Raw genomic sequence first — 13261 nt, 5'->3', positions numbered from 1 at the left:
GGCGCTACTTCACTGTCAGGGCGGCTAGGACCTGGAACCAACTTCCAAGAGAAGTGGTGCTGGCTCCTCCCCTGGGGTCTTTAAGAGGAGGCTGGATGAACACCTTGCCGGGGTCGTTTGACCCCAGTGCTCTTTCCTGCCAGGGCAGGGGGTCAGACTTGATGATCTGCTCAGGTCCCTTCCGACCCAACTAAATATGAAACTATGAAACGTGGAGGACAACATCAAGCCAGGGTAGATATTTTGATGCCTTGGAAAAAACCCACTTAGATTTTGGACATCAGGCTAATGAAGCTGTATCCCTAATTCTGCATTGCAAAGGCAGAATAATAATGACAATTAAACCAAAAATTATTTGGCACCGAGTGAGGGGCTTCCCCTGTGCCTCACTCGGATCCCCCTGGGCCCTGGAGCCGAGACATGTTGTGAAACCAGGAAGGGGTCCCACGTTTTGGAGAGTAAAGGGCCTGCCACGGGTTCCACGGGCCCCTCTGCCAGGTAACTGAGCTGAACAAAGCCCTGCGAGGACTTGGTCCTGGCACTGCTCACGCCAGAAGCCCTACAGCCAGGCAAGCACTGCAATTGGAGATGAGACGGACTGGACTGTCCTCACGGAGGCATCTTCCTCCAGAGGAGAAACGACCACTAAGGACCCGCAGCAACACAACAACGAAGCAAACAGGATTGGAAAACCAGGGGCAACGAGGAGAGGGGAGGCACCAACAGGACATGGTGCCCTGATGGAGACTGAGCTACAGGCCCAGGGGCAGTGTGAAGGGTGGGGGCAAGGGGGCACTTTACTCACGGTTCGCACGAACACACACACCTGATCCATGTTGCTTCTTTACTCAAACAAGGCTCCATTTTCTCCTTCCCTGCAGCTCTCTGGTTCATGCACAGACGTAGGGCTTGCGAGAGGAGCACCAGCCGTCATCGTTAAAGGTGCACAGTTTGGGCACAAGCGTGATAATTTGAAGAGGAAGCCCTAGGAGATCGGTGCTGCTATGGGTGACAGCTGGCCACAGGATGACAGGGGCCAAGCTAAGACCAGAAAGTGATGCAGACAGACTTCATGTGAAGCAACGGGCACTCGCTGAGATGAACTCCTCCAAGGAGCCCAGGGCTGCTGACACGGTCCTGCCACCTCCACCTTGCACGCCCCTGCTGCACGAACACCCACGCTTGCAAAAAACCAGATGGCTCCACCGTGCTGCCGATTGCCTGGTGCTTCCAAGATGCTGGGGCATGGCCCGTTTTACTTGGCAGCGGTCGCCTCTGGCTCTTGCAAGAGGCAGCTGCAAGTTGGCAGCGACCGCTTAGAGCGTATGGAAGAGCTAAGCCACACAGGGTGCCTTCCATCGAGGCTGGCATGGAGGAAACATCCAGTGCCAACGAGGACGAGGAAATAAAGGCAGGTGGGACCGAAACAACGGGGATGTGTGTTTGGTGTTGCAGCGCTGGGCACTCACCGCCTCTTGGTTCTCCCAATGGATGGAGGTCGGTATTCCTGTGGTGGAGTTTCACAAGTGGCCCGTGTCAGAGAGACCTCAACAAACAGGGGGTTGGACTAAGAGAAATCTCATGAGGTTCAACAAGGACAAGTACAAAGTCCTGCACTGAGGAGGGAGCAATCCCCTGCACCGGTGCAGGCCGGGGGTGACGGGCTGGGCAGCAGCTCTGCAGAAAGGACCTGGGGGGACAGGGGACAATAAGATGGACAGGAGCCAGCAGTGTGCCCTTGGTGCCAAGAAGGCTACCGGCATCCTGGGCTGCATTGGGAGGAGCGTGGCCAGCAGATCAAGGGAAGCAAATCTTCCCCTCTATTCAGCCACAACTGGAGTCCTGTGTCCAGCTGTGGGCCCCCCACTGCAGAAAGGATATGGATAAGTTGGAGAGAGTCTAGTGGAGGGCAAAGAAAATGGTTGGGGTGGTGGGGAGGCTGAGGGAACAGGGCTTATTTAATCTGCAAAAGACTGAGGGGGATTGAATAGCAGCCTTCACCTCCCTGCAGGGGGGCTGCAAAGAGGATGGAGCTGGGCTGGTCTCAGTGGGGGCAGACGACAGGACAAGGAGCAATGGGCTCAAGCTGCAGCAAGGGAGGTCGAGGTTAGATATTAGGACAAACTCTTTCATGAGGAGGGTAGTAAAAACACTGGAACAGGTGAAAAGGAGACTGGCCGCACATCTTGCTGGGGTTATTTGACCCCAACAGTCTTTCCTACCCGAAGCAGGGGGGTTGGACCTGATGATCTCACAAAGTCCCTTCCAGCCCTAAACTTCTGTGAATCTGTGACCCAGAGAGGTGGTGCAGTCTCCATCGTTGGGGGTTGTGAAGACCCGGCTAGACAAAGCCTTGGCTGGGATGATGTAGTTGGGGCTGGTCCTGCTTGGAGCAGGGGGTTGGACCAGATACGACCTCCTGAGCTCCCTTTAACCCTCATTGTCTGTGATTCTGTCTCTATAAATGGATCTCTCTCCATCTGTCTCTACCTATCTATATATACAGATATATTCCTGAAAAGGTTGCCAAGGCTATTCCCACCAGCTTCCTGCCCTCTGTGCAGACACGACAGGCACAGACCTGGTGCTGTGGGCAGAAGTTGGCAAGGGGTCCACGGAGGCAGAGGACACGCTCCCCTGACAACGAGTCAAAGCAAACTCGAGCTGCACCCGGGGCTGGTCTCAGACCTCATCCCTGGGGTCCTGTTTTCATGTCACACATGGCTCAGCAGCTCTCGGGCAGAGGTGCGCAGTCCTTTGCCTCCCAGGGGTTTCTGTGTTGCCTCCATCCTTCGACTTCTATAGCAAGCTCTGTGGGGCAGGGGCTGTCTGGTCTCTGTAGCACCAGTGCAAAGGATAAATAACAATGGTCACGGACACATGCAGACTGCACACCATGCGCCCCCGCCCACCAACAGGACTCACTGCCTACAACGAACCTGGGGTATACCCAACACAGGGACCCTGCCGGACAGGACAGAGCTGGGGCTGAGCTTGGTGGCTCTAAATGGCAAGCAAACGGGACCTCCAGAGTCTTCTCCCAAAGCTTCAGCATCCGTAGAGGTCTCAGCGAGATCCCCAGGCCTCACTGTCACCTGGAGCACTTGATATGCTCGGTCCCTGGTAGCATGGCCCACGAGCCACGTTACAGGGCAGGGCTGCAGCTCCATCCACAGCACAGCAAGGCTCTGCCAGGAGCTGTGGCCAGGCAGGGCTCGGGAACAGCTTGGTTTGCCCACGTGAAATTTTACGTCCAAGCAATCATCGAAGCTTCGGAGGAGGCTGGATGATGGGAAGCAGAAAGTCCCAGCGCAGCCCAGGGTCCCTGGGCAGCCTCTGGCAGCAGTCTGGATCCAGAGACACGTGTCCACCTTTTCACCCTCCCCTCCACCCTGCCGTTGCCAGCCAGAGGTTTGGAGAAGGGGAGGAAGCCAGGAAAACGTGAAGGTTGAGCAGGGCATGGGACAGCTGTGACACCGAGGAGTGCTCGCCCCAGGGGTTTGAAGAAGGCTGGACGTCAGGGGCTGCATGGTGGGAAGGGTTTGTTTCAGCGCCGGAGCGCCAGTGGGACGCTACTGCCTTTTCTTCCGATAGAGCTGCCATCCAATGCTAGATGTGGTGAGCCGCTGAAAGCAGGGTAGAGCTGCACCTTAGGGACTAACTGAATTGAATCCTAGGGGGCCTCAGGGGTAATCCGGTGTTTTCGGACAAGCAAACGCTGCTGCTGCTAAACCCAGCGGGACCCTGGTGGTGGAGATGGGTCTTGGCATTGAGACCCTTTGCAGAGTCTGGTAAAAGCCTCGTTCTCTGGACTGCTGGCTACTGGGAAAGGACGCACTCCCTGCCCAGTGGGGAATAAGGCCTGGGAGGTTTCCAGAGGTGAAAAGAAAGGCATGAAAGGAGCAGGGCTGGCCTGCTACAGGGGACAAGCTGGACTGTATGGGCAGGGGGGGTTGGAACAGACCGGTTTCCCTCTGGAAGAGGTAGAGCTGGGTGGTGAAAGGACTCCAAGCTGTTTTACCCCCAACCCATCATAGCCCTCAAACCCAAGAGCAGCTTCCCACACGCTCATCCCAGATCTGGACTCACCTTAGAGCTACACCGAAGAGTTGGGGCATGGCATTTCAGATGCACAGGAAGGAAGAGGTTTAGCTCTGGTTTGGGCAGCTCCCCACCAACGCGCCTGTCCAGCACCTCCGATGCCAGGGTCTCAGCCCAGGGACTGGTGACAACCAGCCCTGAGTGCAATGCGGCTGAGCTGCTGGCTTGGGCCGTCACTGGAGCCCACCCAGCGGGACCAAACCTTGGACATCTGACATCTTCCTGGGAAGCATCAGCCTGAATTCAAGCAGTCCAAAGAACCAGTCCTCGGAGACGGAGGGAGCTACCTGAAAGAAACAGGACGACCGACCTCCCGCGGCGGAGACGAGACAAACTGCCACTTGCCGGGGAGGGAGCCGCGATCTCGGCCTCCAGCCGATCAGACGCTGCAGCTCGCTCTCGAGAACAGGCCAACATCCACGCGCTGACTCCAGACTGGAAGCAGCCCAGGGGTGTTTGTGCCTGCTCCTGGGTTAACTCGCCCTGCCCGGCCGCAGCCCTGTGCTAAGATGACTCTTCTGCCTCCTGTCCATGAAGGAGCACACCCAGAGCAGCTGGCGTCTCAGCATGATGCTGCCTGGGAAGACTTAGGGGGCCATCGGCCAACCCACCCCCTCAGCCGCCACGCTGGCTATCACAGCCGACTCATGGCACCTCCACGGCCAACCAGTTGGGTACCAAAATCATCCATCCCACAGATCCCTCCTTTCACTCCCCCATTTCCAGGCGTGTGTCCTGGTCCGTCATGAACCACACAGCAGAGCTCCAGGGGCTTTCAGCTGTGGGGGCCTGAGCCAACCTGTTCCAACTCAGGCTCTAGGGTCGTGCCATCCATCCCTTTCTTCCCGTAAGCGGGCCCTTCTCTATCTTACCCAACATCTCCTAGCTCTCCACCCTTCCCGGCTTCCCTCCAGGACTGGGACTTTAATCGTCATCTCCCTGCCAATGAAAATGCAGCACATCCTGGCAAGGAGCAGAGCCAAGCGGATGGGGAAGATTATGCTGCTTGCATTATTTATTGCTGTATGGTTAAACCACGCAGATTCCTTCACTTGATGCAGGCAAAACGCACTGGGAAGTACAGAGAAGGGAGTGCCGAGGGCTAAAGCTTGTGTTCATCTCGGAGGTGCCCAGCGCAGGAAGCCTCTTGCTCTGCTTCAAGACTAATGACAACCGCGGCTGGCAGCTCCACTAAAGAGCTTCAAAGAGCTCATGGGAGAGGAATCCAATTACTCACTCCTGTGACCTCGGAGGCGGAGGTGCAGATCCGAACTCCACCTTCCCTCCCATCCATCAGCTCAGACCACGAGCTCAGCAGGGGCTGCTGGATTATCGAGTTCTGCCCAGGGAAATTCCAGAAGATAACACGGTCCCAGGGATGCGCGGCGCTGAGGGCACAGGAAGGAAGATCGTTTGTTAACGAGAGCTCGGCTTGGTGACGGTAGCTCGTCTGGACGGCGCCCTACACAAAGACAAGCAGAAGTATTCAACAGGGAACAACAATGGAGAGATAAGCTTTGCACTGGGATTCAATATGGGCACAGCTAGATTGAGAAGCAAGTCCACGGACAGAGTCATGCTTGAGTCGTCTATCATGGGGGTCCGCTGCAGTCTCCAGGCCAAGCTAAGCGAAGAACCCAGCTGCTTTTCAGGGACCTGGCCAGGCCTCAGTACAGGCCTTCAAATCAACCACCCCTCAGTCTTCCCCACATGTCCCTGTCCCCAACACACTCATTATATTCCAGCTGATGGCACCAGACTCTGTTTTCAGCGTCTTCGTCCTGGTCCTGGACCAGGTGAACCCGAGGGCAGCTGAACTTGCGCCTTTACAACCACACTCCTTATTCCACGGAGCCAGCCCAACAACAGCCTGCAACAGCCCCCAGCTCCGCCACCCCCGGCCGGCTGCCAAAATGCAAAGGAAGGGTTTGCACGAACATCTGGCTTTACCTGGATGTCGTCTGCCGTGGAGGATTAAAGCTGGCAATGGCAGGCCTTGTGAAGGGTACAGAATAGAAAGTAACCCTTCAGCTCTGACAAGCTGGTGTCTGTTTGACCGTGCTCATCAGCCTGGCGTGTCTCTCCATCTCTTCTCAGACCTTCTTCAAAAACCGCATCTGCCTTATTTCCAAGGAATTAACTAACAGCCCTTGGGTTTCACAGACAGGATGATGCCAGAGGCGGACAGCAAATGAACGCTGGCTCAACCATGTACCACTGCTGATAGGGAGGAGAGCACTGCTCTGTTTAAGTCCTGCCAGACACTTGGGTGATTTTGGGCAGCTTGACCCCCTAGTGTCTGCACCAGTAAAACTAGAGCCAACACCTCTTTCCTGCCCGAGTGCAGAGGCGCTGGACCCGATGATCTGGAAGGTCCCTTCCAGCCCCTCACAGCTATGAAACCTCTCTTTCCATGAGCAAGACTAAGTCCATACAGGAGGCAGCATAGCCAAGAGGGGAAGGCACTGGACTGGGACTCGGGGTCCTGGTTGTGGCCCCAGCCAGCTGGGTGACCTTGGGCACATCCTTTCCCTCATGTGTCTGTGCTTCCTTAGAGGTAGAACAATGCAGACCTCCTTTCCAATGCGCTGTGACCTGGAGATGACCAGCCTGGGCTACACGGTAAGTGAAGAAACTTTCCGACCCCGAGGGCGGTCAGGCACTGGAAGAGGCTCCCTAGAGACGTTGTGGCCTCTCCATCCCTGGACATTGTCAAGAGCAGGGTGGACAGACACGTGTCTGGGCTGGTTTGGTCAGGGATGATCCTGCCTTGAGCAGGGGGCTGGACTAGATCTGACCTCCAGCCCTGCTTTCCTATGATCCTAAGTACTCCTATGAAATATTCTGGGATTGCCTCAGAGACAGCACTGGCAGATACGACTGAAAAAAGAGTATTTTTTACTAACAGTGGCTGAGAGTAAGCAGGTCACTGACCCTGCTGCCTTTGGGACGTCAACTCCAATCCCAGCCTCGCAGACTGGTTTTATTCTTCATAAAACTACCCCAGAAAACCCCACGGACCACCTGCAGCTGGGCTCTGAGCCCTTGCGGGCCAAGCACCCCCTTCCACTGCCCTTCAGTAACCTGCGTCTGAGCACTGCAAGGTATTATCAGGCTCTTTATCCTGTACCAGCCTCTCCATCTCTCATGCAATAATTCCTGGTATTTCTCGCAGCATTATGCATTAGACCCGATGTGGTTCAGGTCCTGGCCAGCTCTTCATTTCTGTTCTTTTTTGCACACTCATGTTTTCTGCAGACATAAGCAGCCCTTTCCAGTTCATCCGCTTCTGTTGAACCGGAACAGCAGGTTACATCCAGTGCTGCTCTACGCAACGAAGCTTTCAGCTTCTGTGAATCCTGCCTTAAGTCTTGCAACAACCAGAGTCTGTTTAACACCTTGGAAGGTCTTTTACACAGCTCTGTAATGGGGACACTTAAATCTTGCAGAGTCCAAGGACAGACTATGCCATTACTAGAATAGTTTTCACCTGGACAAAGGTTTTGCTGCAAAAACAATGCTTTGGGCATGGAAGACCTGCCTTGTGTATTTTGTAGACCTGGCTTGCAAGTTTCCAGTATGCTCACATGGGGTAACAGTCTTTCTTGGATGCGATTCGCATAATAAAAACCTCATCAGGTTTAAGGGATGGTTGCTTCAAACGAGCCAGCGCAGACAAAAGGCTGTTTTGCAGCTGGCTGTCTCTGACATTCTCTGGCTCGACCGCGGTGCAGCTCCAAAAGCGTTACACACACAACAGGTGAAATCCCAGATGTTTAGACAGCAAAAGGGAGCGCTGAATTCTTTCCTTCTGACAGATGCAAATTCCACGCTCCCAGCCGGTAATTCATCCTTGATTCATCCAAGGATGCACATTAACACCAGAACTTGCATGTCTGGATTCACCCCATCGAATTAATTCTAGACCACGCTTACCCCTCCCGACTATCCTGGCTCCATTGCCATACTTGGAGAAAGGATTCGACGGGGAGTTTTGTGACACGGAAAGAAATATGAGCTGCATTTCTAAGATACAAGCTTCCTTTTTTTCCAACAAACACCCTGCCCCTTTTTTTCTACCAGCAGGGAACTATCCATCAATGTACCCGGGGTGACTAGGGCAAATTCCACTATCGCCGAGAGTCACTCTACCCGAAAACCTCCACTGGACAGCTGCAAAGGGGAAGGGCTGGCCTTGGACATAAAAGCAAACTGGTAGGATTAGTGCCAGGGCTGAACCATTTGGGATTTGCTGGCATCATTCAGCAGAGGGGAAAGAAGAGCAGACATGGGTCAAAAGAAGCTGCTGCTGTCGCTCTAGGACAGATTCACACCTACAAGGAAGTAGTCCTGCACCTCTGAAATGAGACGGTCGCTCAGAATGGCCGTAACCCCTGGGGTGGGCTTCGTTTCCATAAACCGGAATTAAATAAAAAGGAAGCACGTTTTCTATCCAGAGTTTTTAATATATTTATTTGAAAACGAAGTTCTGTGAAAGAGTACACTAAATAGCATAGATCTGTTTCTTCACCCATAAAACACGGACTATCTGCTTTAGGTCAGCGCAGAGGCCAGGCTGCATGCATTGAACGGCAGGTCTCAACGGCAAGTTCCTCCTGGGCGTCTTCCCCACGATCTTCTTCAGGGGATGTGGTCCTGCAGAAGGGAGGAGACACCGGGAAGGCAAAGCCATTTAGCTAAGAGGTTTTCTGCCTTTTGCCAAAAGCACTCGTGAACGCTTCTAGGTGCAAGTGCGGTTGGATCCAGCACCAAAGTTCGGGTGTCCGGGGGACATTTGGATGCTGGCAAGGAGCTTGGTTTCCTGACCCACCCGTTCATGTGAATTCCCACTGCTCTGACGGGAAGCACAAGACATCCTCAGGGACCCAAACCCTGCAGAGCTATGCAGGGACTTATGTGCCCCCTTGTAACTGTTGTGTAACAACAACAGGGTGCTCAGCCCCCGGCCTGCGGACCAGAGCCAGCCTGCTGCACCGAGGCTCCCATGGGTCCCGATATTTGGTGGCAGGAGTGGTGGCACCTCTCTCCTGATGCCAAATCTCTGGACTCATGGGGAGCATGCTGGATCCAGCTCCCAATCCCATGGCCAGGTAAGGGCAGTCCCAGGCACCAGGGTCCAATCTTGGCCCGCAGATGGCAGGAGGGTGGTACCAGACACCCAGGACCCAATCCTGGCATGCAGGGAGCAGGAGAGGGTGGTGCTGGCTCCCAGGGTCTAATCCTATCATGCAAAGCAAGGAAAAGGGTGCTGGGCCTCAGGGCCTGATCCAGCCCCACACCATTCATCTGGCCCATGGAGCCAAAAGGTTGAGCAGCACTGATTTATATGGTTCTGGGGCTGTCCTCTTAGATCTGTACCTTGCAACTGTTTTAATTACCCAAATGACTTCTAGCAGGTGCTCTCCAAGGGGCCCAGGTACCTGGGGATGGACTGCACGTTTCTAACCCTACATTTGGGAACAGAGCCACCGGACAAGCCGGCACATCCACTTGGTCCTCCCTGCCCCCGCATCCAACCAGACTGCGAGCTGGACAATTCGATGCCTGGAGCAGGTGGGGTTTGAGAAACAGGCTCAAGGCTGTGACTGTGGTGCCTGGGGTCCTCTGTCTCAGCCCAAGCAGGAAGCATTGGGGCAAGTAGTAAGACAGAGAAGGGGTCTTGCTCCTTTTTTCAAAAAGTCACCACTGCAAGAATGGAAAGAAGCTGGGTGATGCTGGGGAATCACACAAGGCACGGCCTCTGCTGTAGTGCTGGGGGCACAGACTGGAGCCAGTATTCCCAGTTCTACCAGGGCATTTAGATCCACATTGCAAGTCACCCCGTGCCCTTAGGGCAACGACACAAAAACACCCAGGAGGCAAGCTGGGTTGTGAACTGATGCGGTGATAGCTACTCAACAACGACAGTCTTAACCGCATGGTACATGCAGAGTTGCTTTCCTCTATGTGAAACTGGGGGGAGCGGGGGCTCTCATTCCTACCCAGGCCGAACGTTCGTTACCATGAAACACCTGATGAACTGCAGTTCACCCCCTAGCTGACCCCTCAGTGGTTTGTCATGTGCCCGTATCCTGAGATATCATTCTGCACTGAGTGGCAGTCTCCACTCATTTAATATTTCATAGACATTAGGGCTGGAAGGGACCTCTTGACTGGCTAAATTATTATAGGGATGGGCAATTACTTTGGGTGGAGGGCCGCTTACTGAGTTTTGGCAAGCCAGAGGGCCACATGACAGGCAGCCAGGGACAGATAACTATTAAGTTTCTAAACTTTTTAGGGGTCCCATGGGCTGGACAGAATGGCCTGGCGGGCCGCATCTGGCCCGTGGGCCGTATTTTGCCCGCTCCGGGCTAAAGCCCGTGTGTGGAAATGGACTGGTCTCCTGCTGATGAGAGATGATGGCCAGGGCTGGGCCAGCTGCAGGCAGCACGAAGACCTTTGTACTGCAGCCATACCCCCGCCCCATGGAACAGCGTCCACACATGAGAGGACTTCAGCTTCTGTTGCTACCAGTCTCAGCACAATTACCCGTAAGATGCCCCTCACCGAGAAAAGCCAAAACAAAAACACCGGGTACTGGACAGCATGCTGATCGACTAGGGGGATTTTTTACTTCCCAGGCATCAGTGGAGCCGCAGGGACGGCTAGAGGAGTTCTGGGGACGGCGCCGTACCTCAGGATCTAATCATCAATGTACTCAAAAGGCTCTGGTGGTTCAGGCTCCTGCTCCTCTTCCTCAATCTTCGGGCCGTGAGCTGCCACTGGTTCCACCAGCTCCTCGGTGTCCTCACTGGTGTCCTTCAGAATGATGATGCCCCCGATGGAAAGCTGCAAGACAAGAGCCACGAGCATGTCAGTGCCTGGAGACGGTCTCATGTCGGAGCAAACAACACTGCCGCGTTCGACCTAGGGAAGAAATAAGATGCCAGCTCCACTGGACTCTCGTTACCCATCAATGCGAGCGCTCTTCTTGCACGTGGGACGAGGGTTTTCAGCAATCTGTTCACAATGGAAGCAACATTCACCCACTGCCAACACCGGGGCCTCACCTGGACTGGTGACAACAGACGCAAGGCAAAGGATTTCCTTAAATACAGTGCTAGGGAGCGTGTCAGTGTGTTTATAAGCCTCCCTCAGAGGCAGTGGGCATTGCCTGCAGCCCAGGCTGGAGATGATCACTGGGCTGTGCCAATGCTCCTGCTGGGACATAAAGCTGAAGGGTCCTGGCTAGAGGGTCTTGCCCCTGCACTCAGGGTCAGGCCAACTGCCATATTTGGGGTCAGGAAGGAAATTTACCCCCTGGTCAGACTGGTATGGACTGGGAGGAGAGGGGTTGCCTTCCTCTTGAGCATATATTAATCTTTGCAGCAACAAGAGGTCGGCTACCGTGGTTCCCCTGCTTTACCTACGGCAGGTTCGGGTGTGATGTCTAGTGTTGTATCAGCATTGATGGTGTAGTTTTGCTAAGAGGTTAGATAATGGATTGGTCTAGGATGGTTTGGACAGGGCTGATCCTGCCTCAGCCAAGCAGTTCGACTAGATGCGACCTCTGGAGGTCCCTCCCAGCCCCACTGCTCTATGACTACGATTCCTGAAGCGTGGGATTCACAAAGCAAAGCCCTCTATGGTGCATGGCCTGGCTGCTGCAGAAATGGCCATGCTGTTTAGACGCCAGTAAAACTGATGGCACTGGAGGGATTTCTCCTGATGGTTCTGGGCTGGGGAGTCGCTGACAGCTGGATAGGACACTGGCTACATCACTTCTATGCATGCCACTGGCTACAGAAACCGGCATGCTCAAGCCAGGCCACTAGATTCATGAAGACTTTTGACCTTGGCCTAGGTCTGCACCCGAAAGCTTCTTGGCAAGGGGTCCCTTGGTACAAGCACTCACAACTTCCATCATACCCTGAGGTCACTGAGCCTCAGAGCGAGGCATCATGCTCTCTGTCCCCAAACTGCTGCTGAGCAGGTCAGTACGAACGAACCATCTCCTCCAGTTTGAGGTTCGCATGTAGGTCTGAGCGTACCCCATGCGCAGGACTCAGGCTGCTGCCTGCTTGGAAAGAGCAGAAGCAGCTGGGAGAGTCCATTATCTGTCTCCACGTGCTGGAAGGTGGCGCCAGGCTCCATCCTGCTGCTGGGATCTGACATGTTCCACAGGACTTTAAAGATCAAAACATGTATTTGTTTGATGAGACATTTCAGCTGGGCAAGCAAGCAGCACCTCCTCCCAGGAGACCCTCGCGAGTGGGGCCTAATCTGATCATCAGCTTCCACTGACTGAGGAGCCCATTAGCAGAACCTCATAAAACAAAGGAGAATTAATTACTGAGTCACAAGAAAACATCTCAGCCTGCCAGAAAAAATGGCTGCCCAGCCAGTGCTGGACCTGAGCTCAGCGGGTAGGGGCAGGGGGGAATTGGTGGAGCTAGAGCCCCACTCACATCTGAAGGCCAGGGTATCATCTGGGCTTCAAAGAGTACTTCTATGGCAGGGGTGGTCAATTATTTGGGCCCACAGGTCACACAGAGTTTTGGGGATCTGGCACGGGCTGGGTCAGCAGCTCCTTCCCACCCCACGCACCAGCTCACCAAGCCTCCCTATGTGGAATGGGCCTGGAGGCGGGCAGGGAGCTGGCACTGGTGCCAGTGCCACCTGACCCTGCCATCACCAGTGCCACCTCTGGGCTGCCCCAACGAGGGGCTTGCACAGATGCCCCAATCCTCAGCAGAAACCTGCCAGCTGCATCCATAGTGATGCCAGCACCTGCCCAGTGATGTGGCACATGGGCCAGGAGCCGATGTAAGCTGCGGGGTGGTTGGGGGAGTTGGGGAGACAGAGACAGGAGGCCCTGCTCACCCCCTGCTCGTGATGAGCAGTAGCAGCAGGTGCTGGGCACTGCAGGACATGGCACCAGGCATGCTCGCCACTTCCAAGGTCCTTCTGGCTGCTGCCACCACAGGGCACCACCAGCACCACTTCCGAGCTGCCCAGGGCCCACAGAGCAGCAGAGAGGAGGAGCTGCAGGGCAGTCCCAGCACGGGCTCCACGTGGCCACAGCCAAAAGGGCCCTGGCAGCAGTGAGCATGCCGGCTACCAGGTCCTGTGGTGCCCAGCACCAGCCACCACCATT

At 54.9% G+C, this 13261-nt stretch overlaps 1 protein-coding gene across 1 annotated transcript in view; it reads right to left on the bottom strand.

Annotated features, from left to right (window-relative positions):
- Positions 1–8555: 8555 nt before the first annotated feature.
- Positions 8556–13261, bottom strand: part of PSMD1 (proteasome 26S subunit, non-ATPase 1) — a gene marked incomplete at its 5' end in the record, with an annotated part of 109770 nt that continues 105064 nt past the window's right edge. Inside the window, 2 exons of the mRNA XM_025202757.1 lie at positions 8556–8757; positions 10799–10953. Of these exons, the coding sequence (XP_025058542.1) occupies positions 10807–10953 (147 nt within the window). The remainder of the gene's footprint in view (positions 8758–10798; positions 10954–13261) is intronic.

The sequence above is a fragment of the Alligator sinensis genome, unplaced genomic scaffold, assembly GCF_000455745.1.
Source record: "Alligator sinensis unplaced genomic scaffold, ASM45574v1 scaffold301_1, whole genome shotgun sequence".
Taxonomy (NCBI): domain Eukaryota; kingdom Metazoa; phylum Chordata; order Crocodylia; family Alligatoridae; genus Alligator; species Alligator sinensis.
This window is presented reverse-complemented; position numbering and strand designations above follow the sequence as displayed.